The sequence below is a fragment of the Odontesthes bonariensis genome, chromosome 8 (assembly GCF_027942865.1).
Source record: "Odontesthes bonariensis isolate fOdoBon6 chromosome 8, fOdoBon6.hap1, whole genome shotgun sequence".
Taxonomy (NCBI): Eukaryota; Metazoa; Chordata; class Actinopteri; order Atheriniformes; family Atherinopsidae; genus Odontesthes; species Odontesthes bonariensis.
The window spans coordinates 9769496-9787332 of NC_134513.1; the positions used below are offsets into that span (position 1 = coordinate 9769496).

General features: G+C 43.7%; 1 protein-coding gene across 1 annotated transcript; it reads left to right on the top strand.

Moving 5' to 3' along the window:
• Positions 1-257: 257 nt before the first annotated feature.
• golgb1 (golgin B1) lies at positions 258-17278 on the top strand. Its single transcript, XM_075471612.1, has 20 exons — positions 258-365; positions 1392-1470; positions 1894-2085; positions 2194-2304; positions 2488-2655; positions 2763-2885; positions 3483-3596; positions 3814-4513; positions 4597-4673; positions 6794-6851; positions 6980-12005; positions 12101-12512; positions 12593-12826; positions 12905-13750; positions 13848-14041; positions 14152-14311; positions 14650-14738; positions 14825-14896; positions 15497-15587; positions 15698-17278. Exons 2-20 carry the CDS (start codon positions 1402-1404, stop codon positions 15833-15835), a joined length of 8874 nt encoding a protein of 2957 aa, XP_075327727.1. The 5' UTR covers positions 258-365; positions 1392-1401; the 3' UTR covers positions 15836-17278.
• Positions 17279-17837: the final 559 nt, after the last annotated feature.

The following is a 17837-nucleotide window of genomic DNA, read 5'->3' on the forward strand; positions in this document are numbered from 1 at the left end:
GCAAACTTCTCCCCAGCTGCTTGCCATGGTTGATGATCAGGTTGACTCTTTGGTCATGACCTACCATCATTAAAAAAAATGGTTCCAGATGTAAAAGAGCCAAATGGTGTGTATTTATGAATTAAGGGCTCATTTTTCGTTCTTTTTTTTGTTTGAAGTGTATATTTATACAGATGCTCCCTGAGAAAAAGGAGCAGGCGGCGTTACATTTGCAGACGGTCCCTTACAGATCCCTATTATCCAATCAGAGCAGAGGAAGTTCTGTTTCCGGGAATGTTTTGGTGATGTGGCTATGCTCTGAAATCCATCCCAGGAAATAAAGAAAATAAAACACAGACGCATTTACCTGGGAAACACTCGCACTGGTGAGTCAAAGGTCGTCCTTTTTTGAAAAAATAAAAAATAAAAATGCACGACTGTCATGCACGGAGGAGACAGACAAAGCAAGTCAGGGTTTAAAGACGCTGCACTTATTTACCTGTTAGCAGCGTTAGCTAGTTGAGCAGCCCAGGCTAACTAACTGTATGGTGGAAACTACAGTCACGCTATTCGACAGATATTTTCCTTGGAGCATCCTGTTCAGGACACCGTCTCTCTGTCATAAGTTTACTGTTCATTTCAGACAGCAGCGTCCAGTGGTTCGGGTAGTTTGACGTCCATTTTTGCGTTAGCTAGCTATAATCTTTGCTGTTCACTAAAAGAGTGACGCAGCCGCAGTGGAGTGTTGGGCTGGTTCGGAAAGAGTCGGTTCCGTCCGGTCCAGCCCGGAACACACCAGGTAGGGGGTGTCTGCCTATTTGTTGCCTTTGTTTTAAAGGGCAAAAGCTTTTTGTTGTTGGTTTGTTTGTTTTTATGTTGTCAAACAGCCATTACATGATCAAATGATCATGGCATAAGCCACAAATGTCATAAATCCTGACATGCAGAGCCTGCTATTCATATCAAGACAATAAGTTTCCAGGCAGAGATGCTGTTTTCTTGATTTTGTTAGCTATGTCATGACTTTTGAAATGCCTTTAAATATCTGTGACACACTGTCACTGCAAATGGTGTCTTTGCTGAGAGTGTTTTGTCAGCTCCTCTTTCCTCCAAGGCCAGGAGTGAACTCTAATCTCCTGTCAATAAAAATCCTCCACCTATGTTGTCCATGCACAGAAAAATAAATATGCATGGGACTGCGTTTGTAATTCAGAGCTTCACAGGACATGTGGTTCCAGATCACGGTCTTTGAGCTTTATGTGTTAAAAAATACTACAAATAACATGTGTTATATATTATGTAATATATTATAGACCGTTGTTGCATTCACTCTACAGTTTTGTTTTTAACCCCCCCCCCCCCCACCCCCTCTCCTCTCTCTCTCTCTCTCTCACACACACACACACACACAGTGCCATCTTTATGCTCAGTCGTCTGGCCACAGTCCTCCAGGAGCTCTCTGGAGAAGAGGGCCAAGATGGAGACCAGCAGGTGAGAATACAAATGAGTTCTAACACCTTACACAGAGTATCGTCTACTGTTTCCCCTGCTTCCAAGTAAGCATGTGTAGAGTTTTAGCTCAGGTTCAGTTTGAAAGTCTGTAAAACCATCTATTTATGGAAGTACCTGTTTTTTTGTGTGAATATGAAATTCAGAAGAAATTTAAATGACCATAATAGCATTGTCTGAACAACTTTCTGAAACTTAACAAAGCACCTCCTCCATTCCAGAATATACTGAATACATGTGATTTTACTTGCTATAATTTACCATGAGAAGTAAACCGAGCTCCACAGTTAGATTCACAGTATCTCGATGTGTAAATGCCCTAAAACTCTTCACTTTAAGTGCAAATATATAGTCATTATCCAAATATTTCTGGATTTAAGCTTTTTTGTTGTTGTTGTTGTGCAGGGTGTTTTAGCGCCTCAGCTTCCTGCTGGTGAAGACCAGGCTCCAATGGAGTCTGAAGTACCTGAAGACGCCATGGAGAGGCTGGCCCACCTCGAACAACTGGTAGTCCAGCTGAAGGAGCTCATCCGAGACAAGGATGCTCAGCTTTTGGAGAAGGACACCAAGTTGACCAGTAAAGATGCACAGCACAAAGTGAGTAATCGCGCATGTTTGTGCCTGCTGTACACCCACAGGTAATTTTCTGTGCTTTTCAGCACGCTTTAAGACGGATTGTGTTGTCTGTGTGTTTTACTTTCACAGAATGAAAGGGAGGAAGCGGAGGCCCGCTTCACCAAACTCAAACTTCAGGCCAAAGCCAAGATGGCTTCACTCAGCAAACAGATAACTGAACTGAAAGGACAAGGAGCAACAGTGAGTTTGAATTTTCATTTTTTTTTTCTTTTTTTTCCAATTTGAATTAATACAGAAGATCTTGAGCTGCAATAAAATTTGGGCTGAGCACCTTTTAGATGTGCATTTATTATTCTGTAGACTGAGGAAAGCCACTGGTTCACCACAGAGCAGCTGTAAAACCTTTACTCTGCTCTTCTCCAGCAAAGTCCTGACAGTTCTTTTACTGGAGCTGGTGCTGCAGTTGAGGGGGAGCTTCAGGACCTGAAGAACAAGCTGAGTGAGGAGGAGGCCAACAGCAGAGAACTTAAAGAACGACTTCAGGCCACCGAGCAGCTGCTTCAAGACAAGGAGTCTGCCCATGCTGAGCAGGTGACGCCGCCGTGACTTTAGCTACTTAAAGTCCCCGTCTGTGAGTGTGAAAGGCCTTCAAAATTTCTCAAGGATGCTCTCTCTGAGTGATTTGTGTTTGTTTTCAGCTGCGGGTGCTGCAGGCAGTGGTGTGTGAGAAGGATGTGCGTTTTCAGGAACAGATTCAGAAACACGAAGAGGAGCTGCTGAAGGTCACAACTCAGTCTCAGAATGACAGCGAGCCGCTGCAGGTCCAGTATTTTTTTTAAAGTGGTTTACTCATTTTGCATTCATAAACTCATTCATATTAGACTAGTTCAACCCTATTGTCTGTATATTTTTTCTTTATTTATTACCATGAATAATCTATTGATTTTCAAAGACGGCAACCTTCCTTTTTTTTTTTTTTTTTGTGAGTGTTTTAGTGAGTGTTATGAGCTTTATAACTCTGGTTTAATGTTGAGCAAAATCTCATCAGTTGTTCAGATATTTTGTGTATTTTGTGCAGCCCAGCATCACAAATATTCCCACAGTGGCTGTATACTCTTTAGACCTTTGATTTAATAATAATAATAATAATGATATATTTTATTTATAACGCACTTTACATCAATTTAATGACCTCAGAGTGCTACATTTTAAAACTAGCAAAAAAAAACAAACAACAAACTTGTACAAAAACACACAAGAAAAAAGTGAGCTTGTTAGTCCTGGTATAGTCCATGAACAAAAACTAAATGTATTTTTTTTTATTATCAGAGGAATGAAAGAAAGCCCTTTGATTAAGGTTTAATAAATGGCATATCACTGGAACTGGACTCTTTTCTTTGGTATTTCATCTTTCTCAGGCCCTACAGGCAGCCCAACAGCAGTGTGAAGAGCTTGAAATGGCATTAAGGTCTCGCTCACAAGAGCTGGAAATGCTGCTGCAGGAAGTGAGCAGTGCCGATCAGCAAAAGCAGGTACAGATTATGTTGGACTAGATAACTGATCAGCAGCTTCTTCCAATATGTTTGAGGTTGCTCCATGTTGTGGCGAGTATTTAAAAGCACCACTGCTAAAACCACTTGTACAAACAAGACACACCCTTCTTCTAGGTGGTAGGTCCTGCCTTGTTTGGCAGGGCTGCACAATGCACACCCACACTCATCGTCCTTGTCTCATTCACTTCCTGCTCAGATTCTGACGGCTCAGTTCAGGCAGATGGAACAGGAGCTGACCGAGGCCGTCAAGCTGAGGGAGGAGGACAGACAGCAGTGGGCCGAGCAGGCAAGCAGAGCGGAGGCAGAGCTCGCAGCCCTCAGAGCCAGCCTTGAGTCCCTGGAAAGGGAGAGAACTGAGGTGGCAAACCTTGAAAGCGAGCTGGTGTCCCTGAGAGAGGCCGATGTTGTTTGTAAGGAGGCTTTGGAGAAGGAGAAGGTGGAAGTCGCCAGATTGGAAGTAGAACTAGCCCTGGTGAAAGAGGCGGAACTTGCAGCCATCCAAGCACGCAGTGACGCATCAGAAAGAGACAGGGCGGAAGTCGCTCGGCTTGAAAGCGAACTTGCATCGGTGAGAGAAGCTGAGTCTAAAGCTGTCCAGGCTGAGCAGGAAGTCTTAGAAAGAGAAAAGTCAGAAGTGAATGAACTAGAGAAAGAACTGGCAACCCTCAGAGTGGAGCGAGAAGGCATGCGGAAGAAAGATGAGATTCTCAATGCAATCTGGGGACATCTACGTTCTCATACTTTAAAAAGTGTATCAGAGGTCATTCCTGCCGACCTGTCCCTGCTCCTGGACACCGTGCAGTGTGTTGAGACGCAACTGACGAGGCTGAAAGACGAATGCAGTGAAAGAAACGTGAAATGTGCCCAGCTCACCCAAACACTGGAAACCCTTCAAGGTTTGAGCTTTTATCTGAGATTCTGAGTGAAGGTCAAACTTTACACTCTTGTGTGGTGATGCTGATTAATATCTGATTTTCAGAAAATCTGGACAAGAAAACTGCAGAACAGGAGGAGGCAACGGTCAAGATACAGCAGTTGGAGCAGGAGATTGTAGCGGTCAGTCCTCGGGCTACATTTACACTTTGAAACTGTATCTGCATACATCATCTCACTTTTATGGTATTTTTTTTGCACTTTGTTGCCACAGCAGGAAGCCAATTAGAAATCAGTTTTAAAAGAGCTCCTCTGACATCCAAACAACAGGCCTTCGCATTTGCGTCACTCCCTTTACGCCTGAATTGTGATCAGATATCAGTATGCAAATTAATTTGGCAGAGTTGGCAGTCAAAAAAAAAAAAAAGGTACACGCCAGATGAAAAGAAAGAACAGCATACACGGCTGTCTTTTAGTTTGACCATAACATGAAGGAATTTGTCACAAAACCCCTCCAAAAGTAAGTCTGATCTGAGCTGCTTTTAGTTGATCCTGGTTTTGAAGTGTTTTTCCTTTGCTTGATATAACATTAACGGTACATATAAGCAGCTGCTTTCAATTGATTTAAACTTCAAAAAGCAGTCTGAGAGAAACCCCATGTTGACTTGCAATCTAAATTTCTCTATTACCATTTTTCTGTTTATGTGATTTTAGAAAAAAGCTGTTAAAGCACTGGAGGCTCAGGTTTAAAAAACACTTGTTATAATTCAATTCAATTTCAATTAATTTTTATTTATATAGCGCCAAATACAACAAATGTCATCTCAAGGCACTTGGATAATAAAGTCCAATTCAAGCCAATTGGAATTCAATTAATTGTAATCATAATTATTCATAAAATAGGTGCATAGGGGGGTTGGCGGCACTGTAACACCATTCAAAGGATATCTGTTGGAACAGGGAAACACGAGTTAATGACCACATAGTGTCACATATACATAAAGAGAGTAAAGTGAGGAAAGGTGTGACAGATGAGGCCCCCCAGCAGTCTAGGCCTATAGCAGCTTAACTATGGGATGTTTCAGGATCACCTGAGCCATCCCTAACTATAAGCTTTATCATAAAGGAAAGTTTTAAGCCTAGTCTTAAAAGTGGAAAGGGTGTCTGCTTCCCGGACATTTACTGGCAGCTTATTCCACAAGAGAGGGACCTGATAACTGAAGGCTCTGCCTTCCATTCTACTTTTAGAAACTCTGGGAACCTCAAGTAAACCTGCAGTTTGGGAACGAAGTGCTCTGTTAGGAAAATATCTTACAATGAGATCTTTAAGATATGGAGCTCGGTCATTAAGAGCTTTATATGTGAGGAGAAGAATCTTAAATTCTATTCTGAATTTAGCAGGGAACCAATGAAGAGAAGCTAAAACTGGAGAAATATGATCTCTCCTGTTAGTTCTCATCAGAACTCTGGCTGCAGCATTTTGGATCAACTGAAGGCTTTTCAGAGAATATGTGGGACAGCCCAATAATAAAGAATTACAGTAGTCCAATCTTGAAGTAACAAATGCATGAATTAGTTTTTCTGCATCACTCTGAGACAGGATGTTCCTGATTTTAACAATATTACGAAGATGAAAGAAGGCAGTCCTAGAAACCTGTTTTATATGCGAGTCAAGTTGGACAACCATTTCGTTTGTACTTTTCCCCCTTCTTTTAAAACACAGTTTGCAAAGTTCCCATTTATTTTGAGGGCAGGGCAGACCAGTCATCCTCCATAACTGGTCCATGGTCACAACTTCAGTCTAGACAGGTGATTTCCACCCGTCTCAGACAGCGCAGACATGACATTGTCTGGCTGCTGTATGACAACATCCAGACAACCTATCACTCATCGGGAGGAAGTATGTCTAATCCCTTCTGCTCTGAGCCGACCTTCACCTCACTCTGCAGACGCATGCAACGTGCTGGTGATTGGAGATTTAAACTGAGAGAGCAATCAAGAGCCATTTTAAATAGCTCGTTATCTCTTTTTTTTACTTTATGTATATTACGCCATTCCTTGTATCTTAATTCGTTCTTGAGATTTTTTTCTGATTCATTCTCTGATTGGGTTTGATTATAAGGCTGAAATGCTTTATTTAGGTTTGTCTTTGTGAAACACGTGCTCTCTGGATAAAATGTATTATTTAGACTTTTTTTTTTTTTCATACCCAGGAGCACTTCTGTATTAAATGTAAAACATGGGATCATGATATTTCCAGCCTGCTTTTAGTCACACCTTTGTCTTCTTTTTTTCCCTCTTAGATGTCAGACAGAAATGAGGTGCCTGAATCTTCACGGGATTCATCTGAAACTGTAAAAGGTATGATTCAAGAGTCAAATATTGGTATATAGCGTTTGCTCCAGTGAAGTAACAAGAAAATATTACACTGTTGTTGACATAAAATTGGGATTTACAATTTTTAGTTTTATCTCTTTTGACTTTCACAGCGCTCATACAGGCGTTAGAGCAACAGCTGTTGGAAAAAGACAATGAGCTGGATGCATTACGGCAGTCCTTCACATTGGCCACGAAGCGCAACTCTGGTGAGGATGCATCAGATGAAAACTGTGATCAGACCCCGGATCAAGATGCCAGTACAGCTCCTGCTGATAGCTCTGCCGCCCTCCCTGACTTCATGGAAGATGCACAAGAAGAAGACACCACCTTAGTTGCTGAGGACACCTCTGTTCTCTCCATTTCTGCTGGTAATGAGAGTAGCCCAGAGCTAATCGGAAACCAGTCTGAGTCCCCGGAAGAATCCAAAGGGACCTCTTCAGATGAGATGGTCGCCAGCAGCGATTCAGAGGTGGCTCACAGCAGCTGGACCCTCCTGGAAGCTGTGAATCAAGATGGAGGTCAGGAGTGGCCCTCTGTTCTGCAGGAATTTGGCCAATCATGGGTGGCAACAAGCATGGAGCAGGAAGCCTCGACAGTCAAAGTTGAGTCCTCCTCTGGCATCATCAGAGAGACAGTTCAGGTTCATCTAACTCATCAGAGTTCCTCCTCCACAGACGCCAACGTGTCCGCAGGCCTCTTTGCGCAGGCTTTAGCTGAGGAGCTGCAAAGGAGGTACAGTGAGCTTCTAGCTGAGCTTCAGAGGCTCAGAGAGGAAGCTGCAGAGTCACAGCAGAGAATTAAGAGTCTTGAAGAGGAAACAATGTCCCTCACTGCTGTCAAAGAAGAGGCTGAGGCTCAAGCCTGTAATTTTGCAAAGGAGCTTGAGTCAGCCAGAGAGGAGTTAGACAGCCACTCCCAGCAAAACAGCTCTGTGATGGAGAAGCACTGTGTTGAAATACAGCTTCTAGAAGAACAGATCAATATTTTAAGCTGTCAAAATGAATCCAAGGAGCAGAAGATCGAAGCTTTGCAGGTAGATCTGGAAAGGGCCTGCCAAGGTCTGTCTGAACAGGAGGGCCAGGCCAGGATGCTGAGTGCTCAGCTTGAGGACAGAGAGCTCCTCACCTCTGAGCTGGAGAGGACGCTTCATGACATGGAAAACAGCTTGCTGGAACACTCCTACACTTCAGATCTTAACGAGTCTTTGTCTAAGAAGGACTCTGAGATCAATGAGTTGCAACTTCGTCTCAGCCAGATAGAGAAGGAGGCGACGGAGCTTAACGACAGTATGTCTGCTAAACTCCTTCAAGCAGAAGAAGAGAAGTTCCAGACTGTTAGTGAAGTGAGAAAACTGAAGGAGCGGATCGTGGAACTGGAAAAAGTCACAGACGAGAAACAGAAAGCGACTTGTGAAGACTCGACTGCTCACGAAGACAATGAGCTCACTATTTTACGAAAGGAGAAAGGACAGTTGGAAACCCAGCTGATGAACACAAAGAAGAAGTTGCAGGCAGCGCTTGTTCAGCGCAAAGAGCTCATGAGGAAGGTTGCTGATTTTGAGAAGGAGGCAAAGAAATGGAAAGAGAAAGATGAAACTGGAGTGGAAGGAATTCCTGAACAGGAGGAAAAATCTAAAGGAAATGAGATTCAGGAAATGGAGGCCAAACTCGTGGAGCTCAGAGAAGCTTTAAGATTGAAAGAAGAGTCAGTTGAGACTCTTGAGCAGAAAATTAGCCAACAGGATCAAGTTCTGGCTGAGACACTTGCTCTGAATACAAAGCTAAGTGAAGAAGCAGAAACCTCTCAGCAGGCTAACATTTCTTCTGAAGCAACAGCTTTACAGTCTCAAGTGGCCTCTCTTGAAACAGAGTGTGAAACGCTTCAGAAGAAAGTTCACGAGGTCCAAGAGTCTCGCAGAGAAACTATCCGCAAAGCCAAAGAAAAAGACCGACACCACCGTGAGCAACTGAAGCAGCAAAAAGAGGAGTACAGTGAGTTGATGGGACGTTTTGAGGTGCAGAGCAGCGAACGAGAGGTTCTTCTGACAAAACTTGAACAACTGGAAGAAAAGGTTACGGCTCAAAAAGAAGACTCACCTCCAGAAGAGCCCAAAAGAGTAGCCGAAAAGCCTGCAAATGTCTGGGTCCAGGAGGACTGGGTGGATTTTGCTACATCTGAGACCAATTCATCTCAAACACAATCCAGGGATCCACATCCTGCAGAGCCCGTAAATGTCTCCTCCGAACAAATGGAAGAATCTCTCAAAGCCGTCAGAGAGGAGATCCAGACTGTGCGGATGGCAAACGCAGAGCTAGAAAAACAGCTGCAAGAAACACATGCCAGCCTGTCGCTGAAGGAGTCTGAATTACTGGAAGTTGGCAAAGAGCTGGAAGCACTTAGAGAAAAGGAAAAACTGATTGATGTGCTTTCTGAGGAAATTAATGATCTCAGAGAAAAGCATCACGAAGCTGAGTCTCACGCAGAGACCTTAAAAGCAGAGATGGAAGCTGCAGCCAAAGCATCTGCAGAATCCTCCATTACAGCTCTTCAGGCTGAAGTGGAGGACTTCAAGCAGTTTCTAGACAATAAAAACCATGAAATCATGGAGCTCAGCCAGCAGCTTAGTGAACAGAACTTACTGATACACTCAATGCAGGACACAGTGTCTCAGAAGGATCAACTTATAATTTCTTTACAGGAAGAATTGAAGGCTGAGCAAGAAAAAACACAGAAGTCAGAGGCTGAGCTTCCACAAAAACAAGAGGAAGACAGTGAAGCAAAGGTCCAGCAGCTTCAGCGAAAGCTCCAGGCTGCCCTGATCTCACGCAAAGAAGCACTCAAAGAAAATAAAACCCAGAAGGAGCAGCTTGCTTCAACCGAGAAGATCATAGCTGAGCTGCAGCAGAAAATTGACTTAGCTGAAGATGAGCTGGAGAAGCTAAGAACTGAAAGAGTTAAACTGATTAATGAGGTTGATCGAACATTACTGGAGAACCAAAGTCTGGGATCCTCCTGCGAGAGCCTCAAGCTGGTAATGGAAGGCATACTCAATGAGAAAGACGCCTGTAAGAGAGAAGTGGAGCTGGCAAAGGAAGAGGCCACGAGACTGTGCAGAGAGTGGGAGGAAAAGGTTCAAGGGATGAAGGATGAGTACGAGACTCTGCTCAAGTCTTATGAAAATGTGAGCGACGAGGCAGAGCGCGTAAGAAGGGTCCTGGAAGCTGCCAGACAGGAGAGACAGGAACTGGCGGCAAAGGTGAGAACTCACGAGGCTGGACGACAGGAAGCTGAAAGACGAGCAGAGGAGTCGCAGAAAGAGGTGGATACAGTGAAAGACAAAATGAGAAAGTTCGCTAAAACAAAGCAGCAGAAAATATTAGAGCTGGAGGAAGAGAACGAAAGACTCAGAGAGCTGCAGGAAAAGCCTGTAATAAGACGAGAGGACAGAGCTCTCAAAGCTGAAGTTGAACAGCTTCAAGAGGAGGTGGGAGCTTTGAAAGCCCAGCTGGATGCTACAGTGGCAGAGAGGGACTCTCTAGGGCAGCAGATTGAAGACTTAAGGCAACAACTTTCTCAAATGGCTGAAAGAGACAATGACATTTCTGTAAATCTGCTCAGTTCTGCAGCTGTTGAAGAGGAAGTTGTCACTGCCCAACAATCAGACACAATTATCACTACAACAGAGCCTGATAAAAGTCAGTTTGAAGACAAAGAAAAACCCTTAACCCCAGGAGAAACTGAAGATGAACAAATAGTTGCTGTGTCTGTACCAGAAACACATTTACAGCCTGCAGAAGAAAAAGAAAAAGCTGAAATGACTGAAAGGGCTCAAAGTTCACTAGAAAATAAAATAAGGGAGATCGAGGCTGCGGTCAGTGCAGAGAAAGAACAGTGGAAGGAGCGGGAGGCTGAACTCAAAGCTGAATTAGCATCTCTTGAACGTGATCTTCAAGAGAGTAAAGAGAAGGAGAGTCTTACAGCCTCTTTAGAGAAGTGCCTTCAAGAGAGCAAAGAGAGAGAAAAGAGGCTAATTGAAGAGGCTTCGAAAAGAGAAACCCAGTTCAAAGAACTCCTCAAAAGTCTTGAAACTGAAAAAGATAACCTGGAGGAGCGCCTCATGAACCAGCTGGCTCAGCTCAATGGAAGCATCGCCGGCTACCAGCAAGAGGCAGCGGATAACCGGGAACACCTTACCGAACTGCAGCGGGAGGTGGAGAGGTTGGAGAGGGAGCGAGCCGAACTGGAAGCCGAGGCTCACACCGAGAGAGACCGAGCAGCGAGGCTAGAAGAGGACATGAGGCAAGCCCAGCGAGAAAGAGCCGAAGCCGAAGCAGAGTCTGGTAAACAAAGGGAGCTGGAGCAACAGCTGAGGTCTGCCCAGAGGGTCAGAGAAGGCAGCCAGAGCAGAGCACGCCAGCTGGAGGAGCTACTGAGGGAGAAGCAGCTGGAAGTGCGTCAGTTGCAGAAGGACTCCATCCAGTATCAGGAGAGGATCAGTGAACTGGGTAGAGAAGCTAAAGCACTAAAGCTAAGCCATGATGAGCTCCGCAGCAAACTAGAAAAATCCCAGCTGGAGGGTTCTAAAACTCTAGAGGACTTGAGAAGGACTGAAGCAGAGATGGAGAGTTTAAAATCTCAACTAACTGAGGCCCAGAAACAGGCAAGCGAGTCCTTAGCTGCAAAAACAGCCACTGAACAGAGCATCCAGCAGAGAGAGGCCATGTTGCAAGTTGAGGCAGAAAAAACTCTGGACTCTGTGAGATTCAGGCTGGGAGCTGAACTAAAGGAGACAGAACTGAGACTAGAAGAGGCATACACAGAAAGGGAGAAGGAGGAGGAAGCTACTCGGGAGGCCAGAGAGATGGCAGAAGGTGCAGAGAGGCGAGCCCAGGAGATGCAAGCCCGTCTGGATGAGTCTCTGGCCAGATTAGCCGCCTTCTCACGTTGCATGTCCTCCCTGCAAGATGACAGGGACAGAGTGTTGGACGAGGCCCGACAGTGGGAGACTCGTTTTAACGGTGCTCTGCAGGGTAAGGAGGCTGAAATTCGTGAAGCTGAAACACGGGCCAAGGAACTTGCAGATCAGCTTCAAAAAGAGACTGCAGTGAGAGAGGAACTCGAACTTTCAGTCAACAAGTAAAACCCTTTTTCTCTGAGTTTACCTATTTCTTTAGCTAAATATATTGTTTTGTTTAGCTTTTTTGTCAAACTAAAAATGTTTTTCCTTTCAGGTTAGAGAAAGCAGATAAAGATTGGCAGCTGAGATCAGAAGAAGAGGAGAAGAAAGTCGCAGAGTGCCAAGCAGCATTCGAGGAGGAGAGGATGAAGCTTGAGCAAACCACAGCTGAGTTGCAGTCGGCACAAAATGAAGCCCACACCCTGAAAAATGAGGCTGAGAGCCTGCATCAGAGAACACGTGCCTTGGAGGAGGCTGTAGGTAGACTTCAGGGTGAAGTGGACCAGGCTGGGACTGAGTTGAGGGAGAGGGAGGGAGAAGAGAGGCGACTGTGTCTGAATTTGGAGCAACTGGAGACAGACCTGCGATCATCCAAGGCCTTGACAGAGAGCTTGCAGACAGAGTTACATGAGAAGGAAAGGAGGGAAGTGGAAATGCTTGGGGAGAAGGAGCAAGCTGTTGCTCAGGTATACAGATGTTTTCTTTTACTGAGATATCATCTGCGGGAATTTAGATATTCTTAACAAATGTGTCATTTGTTCCCAAGGCTGCAGAGGAGGCCAGAAAGGAGGCTGACAGCAGGGCACAAGAAGCCGAGGAGGAGCTGGAGCGGAGAAGAGGAGAAGTACGGGATCTGGAAGAAAAACTGCGGAAAGCAGAGGAAGAGAGCAACAACAGAAAAACCAGACTGGATTCTTTTATGAAGGCCATGGGCTCGTTGCAGGATGACAGGGACAGAGTCCTCAGCATGTATAAGCAGCTGGAGGAGAAACACCTGCAGGTAATACACAAAACATGAACATATGAACATGTGTTGAGTATGTTGGAGCTTCCATTGTTACGTTTATTGTTATTCCAGGTGATGCTGGAGAAGGATGGTTTGATCCAGGAGGCTGCAGGGGAGAACAACAGCCTTAAAGAAGAGCTGCGCTCTCTGCTGGTCCAGAGAGATGACCTATATGCCGAAAAGGCCAAGCTATCTGCTCAGCTTCATGGCTATCGTGATGAACTTAACCAAGTTTTAAGCATGAAGGACTCACAACATAAACAGCTTCTGGCAGCCCAGAGAGAGCGTATTGCGTCTTTAGAAAAGGAGCGTGAGGAGTTTGAAAGTCATTTAAAGAGCCTTAGCAAAGCCAGAGAGGCAGAGGTAGAGATGGTAATAGAAAGAGAGAGAGAGAGCGAGACTCTCAGTCAGGTTGTCAACAGTAGGCCAGCATCACAGGTCATAGATGCTCCCGGAGCAGAAGTTGAGAAACTGAGGGAGCAGCTGCAAGCGGCAAGAGTGCAAGGGGAGGCTTTGGAGGAGCGTTTGCTCAAGGAGAGGCAAGAGCAGGACAGCAAGAGCAAAGAGCTCGCTGAGCTACGATGGGAGGGAGGTGTGATGCGCACAGAGTCAGAGAGCGCTCAGGAGAGAGTTGCAGAGCTGGCCCGAGACCTGCTGGTTGTTGAACAGAGGCTGCTAGAGGAGACTGAGACGACAAAGCAGCTAAGAGCAGAGAAGCAGACATTTGCCAAAACTATGGCCTCCCTGCAGGACAGCAGGGATCAGGCAGTACTCAAGGCTCAGGAACTGAGCCTGAAACTGGAGGAGATGAGCAAGGCAGGTGGCCAAACAGCACACAGTAGCCCTGGAGGCTCCACTGGGGAGGTTTGGAGCCTAAAGAATGCACTGCAGGCCCTGCAGAATGACAGGGAGAGACTGGTGAGTGAACTGTTGAAAAGTAAATATTACGACCTTTCTTATGACAACTCTTAACAGTGATAAGTATTTCAACATATTCTTCTCTCATCCTCTGCAGCTGGAGCAGCTTAAAACACAGACAGCTGAGCTTCAGAAGCAGAGGTCAGAGCTGGCTCGGCTCGGAGCAGGAGAGCTGATTAAAGTCAGTCAGGAGCTATTTGACGAGAAGAACAAAAATGAAGACATGCTGGGCGTCCTAACGCAGCTAGAGAATATGGTGGAAATGGGCAAGCGGGAAATGGAGACACTCAGGTGACGCAGCACCGCATAACTAGCTTTTTATGTTTTTGTTTAAAAGCATAAAAAAAAGTTAGAACTGGCCTTTTAATCTGTTTTCTCTTTGTTTGACTTTGTTTCTCCAGGGTGGAGCGTATTGATTGGATGGCTCAAGTAGAGCAGCTGAAGCAGCAGACTCTCGCCACACTCTCAGAGAGAGACCAACAACTGCGGCAACTCACCGCCATGCTGGAAGATGCTCGGGCCCAGAAGCCCAAACTCCAGCAAGAACACTATCAGAGAGAGGTATAGCTCTAAACACCTGCTTATACTTTAGACTGTTGAAGAAATTAATAAATAAAAAGATAATAGATAATTATTCCTAATTGAGCTTTCACATTTGGGATTTCTGAGACAAATAGCCCTACATTGTGTTCTTTTACACACTGGGTGTCAATAATGGCCTTTATTTGATACTGAACATGTTTTAGTTTTGTCTAAAGTTGTTTAGATTCCTCTCTAGTCTCCCGCTGTATTATTTTTGCTTGAAAGACTATGTAATGCAAACTGTAAAATATACAAGATGCAGAACACACGCTAGATTTAACGTGAGTTACCTCGTTAACATCACAATCATCCCACAGGGCACTGAGGAAGGGGATAGTGCTCCTGGAGCACCACAGGAGCGAAGCAGCCACGCCTACACGGCTGAGGTCAAAGAGATGCAGAGAAGGTACTGCAGGGGTTAAAATCTCACCAGAAAATATTTCAGTGAGATGAAATGAGAAACAGACACTGATTTTAACTTCTGTAAATCAGACTGGAGGAAGAGACTCAGCAGAGGATCGCCGTCGAGGAACAGTTGATGGCCACGCAGGATCGTCTGAAACGGTATGAACTGCAAGACAAGAAAATCCCATGGTCGGATATGATGTGAGAGCTGTTGCTTACGGTGACAAAACCATAGAAGAAGCTTCTTACTGTGTTTCAGCCTACTGTTTCACTTGAGATTTACGATGCTTTCAGTGGAGTGCAAGTTACAGTAGTGCCAAGTGCGTAGCGGTTGTGAAAACATTGCTGTGGAGGATGGAAGAATCTGAAAATATTGTTTAAGCTTGTTGAACAGCCAGTGTTATACTTGGGAAGGTTTAATGCACTGATGTAACAGTGTAGTTGTTATCAACTTGAGAAAAAATTACCTTTTACTTTTACCAGAGGACGTTGCCTGCCACCGTTGTTGCTTTTTGTCGGATGAGAGGCCGCAGCACCTTCTACAGTTCAGCTCATCCTCTACTCCTTGTAACAGTTTTCAGCTCACTGTAGCGCTGTTACTAAAGATCGACAATTGGTGCTTTCGTGTGCACATTTTCCTCCATCTGAATGATTAATCTGGTCTTTCTTTTTTCTTTTTTTTTTTCTTTTTTTTTTTTAATGAATTTGTCGAATGATAAAATATAACATCTGACATGCATTTATATTATTTCTTATCAGTTACAACCAGGCTCCATGGCATTCTGAACAAGAGGGGGATCACTCGGAGACTGCCGTTTTTATCGAGCCGCCTGAAGGAGCTGTGATCCGAGTAAGGCTGCACTAATGTTCTGTACCGCCTCATCCGTCAACTTGATAACAGCAATAATAAAGACTTGTGATCTGAATGTGTCTTGTAACCCTGTGTTTCTACTCTTGCAGACTCGGAGAGGTGGTCCGGGTTTGGCGCGGATGTTCCGAGTGGCCTTCTGCTCTCGTCAGCGCACTCCTCTGCTGCTCAGTCTTTATTTGCTCACTGTGCACGTTGTGCTGCTCCTGTGCCTGGGTGGATACCTCTAAAACCAGCTCTCATTAACAAACCTGACAGAGAAGAGATGAAAGAGGCAGGCAGAGAAAATGGAAACGTGACACATGCCTAACCCAAGTCATCAATATGATTTATATTGTTACATGTTATAAATTAAATAAGGATGGAAGAGATGTTCTGCATACAAACATTGCACTTTACAGGACTTAATCTTTCAGCCAGCCTATATAGATTTATATAGAAAGATGTTTTTTGGTTTTTTTAATGTTTGGCCTTGAAAGACTAAGTGTGGGTGATACAGTTACAAAACCCAAGCTAAGGACATAAAGGGACTCTATTTTGGCTTTTTAATGAAATGGTAAATGGAGATTTATAATCAGGTGTTCTGGCAGATAATGTTCTTCATGTGTCATGAGGTTTTTGACTGAACCTGAAAGAGTCACTTCACGTTAAAGCAAATGTTGGACATTTTGGAAAACATGCTTAATAGCTTTGTGATACAGATTATACCACGTATGCATATTTTTTTCCCCAGCAGTTAAACTCCAAAAATAGCAATGAAATGTCACCAAATAACACTTTATTTCATATTTTAAAAACTTGTAGGGTCAAAATTAGTCTTTGTTGTCGTTTCCCCCTTGTCCACCGTTTTTCGCAGATTTATGTGACCAGGATTATTTTTCCTGGATGCTAGGCATTATTAATGACCGCAAAATGATGAACATTTAACACGGATTTTTTTATAAATAAAAATAAAACATATAACTTGTTAATTAGTGAGCATATTAAAGTGGCTTTTGGGTGTTTTAGTTATCCTGAGAGGGTGCTAGGTTAGCTTTTTTCCGTCCATTGTGCTAAGACAACCTGTTGCTAACTGCGTGTTAAGTCTGTCTTATGCTGAACATTTACTCATAAGATGGCTTGGTGTTCAGGCCGTGCATGATAGTTCAGTTTCTTCATCTACTTTAATGCCCAAAAACAGAGCACAGTGCAATTTCTGGTTTCACATAGTACTTTATTTTCCTTTTGCTTTCCTCTTAGATTTTTTTTCTCTTTTTTAAAGGGAGCATTATACTGATCTTGTACATGTACAAAGTCTGTCAGCTGGATGTGGACCTAATTCTCCCTTACCCCACAAGATGCAGTGTCCAAGTTTCTGCAGGGCAGATTTCAATTTTACAGTTAGCCTAGTTTTTATGGCAAATGCAGTTGGCTTGAGGTGCAATATAAATACATTGCAGATTCATTCCAGGGGAGTAAGACTGCTGTGTTTTCTAATGAAATCCATCCCATTAAACCTGATGTAGCCTATTGTATTGTCCAAAAGAAAGTTAGTGTTAACCATCATGCTTTGTTTAATTACTGTGTTGGTAAAAACTTATCTTTTAATTCACATTCTTTGGATTCCTTGCGAGTATACTGTAAATAATTGTCAAAAGGGCTGTATGGGAAAATAAAATGCAATTAAAGTGTTAGTGATTTGGATCAGGGACCAGACTTTTCAACTATCATTTCTTCATAGTGCATCGGTGGGAGAAAAAATTAACCACTGTCAATGTTTCTAAATTTACAGTAAAAGTTAATTGGATTAGGCTTTTGATTATTAATTCAGAAATTGAAAACACCTTTTTTGTTGTTGTTGTTGTTGAATTGGTAAGTGTAATTGTAATTGTTTTACTGCACAGAAAATGTTGACTTGACCAAGCCAGTTCAGACATCAGGAAACATACGGCGACATTCTGAAATGCACATATTGACATACATACCGGTTTTGAAACACTATACTTTCGTCATGAGAAGGGGAAACATGTAAACACACTGTTTCTGCTGTCATATGTCACATATGTTCTCAAAGCTTTTAATAAAGGATGTTTGTAAGTGGAAGGGATTCCAGAGTAAAAGCTGTTTGGTGTTGGGCTTTTCAGTGTCTTTAAAAAAAAAGCGCTTGATTAAATGTTTTGGTGTTGCATGGAAATAACGACTGATTTAGTGATCATGTAGGTTAAAGCCATAGCTCTAGTATAATGAAACAAT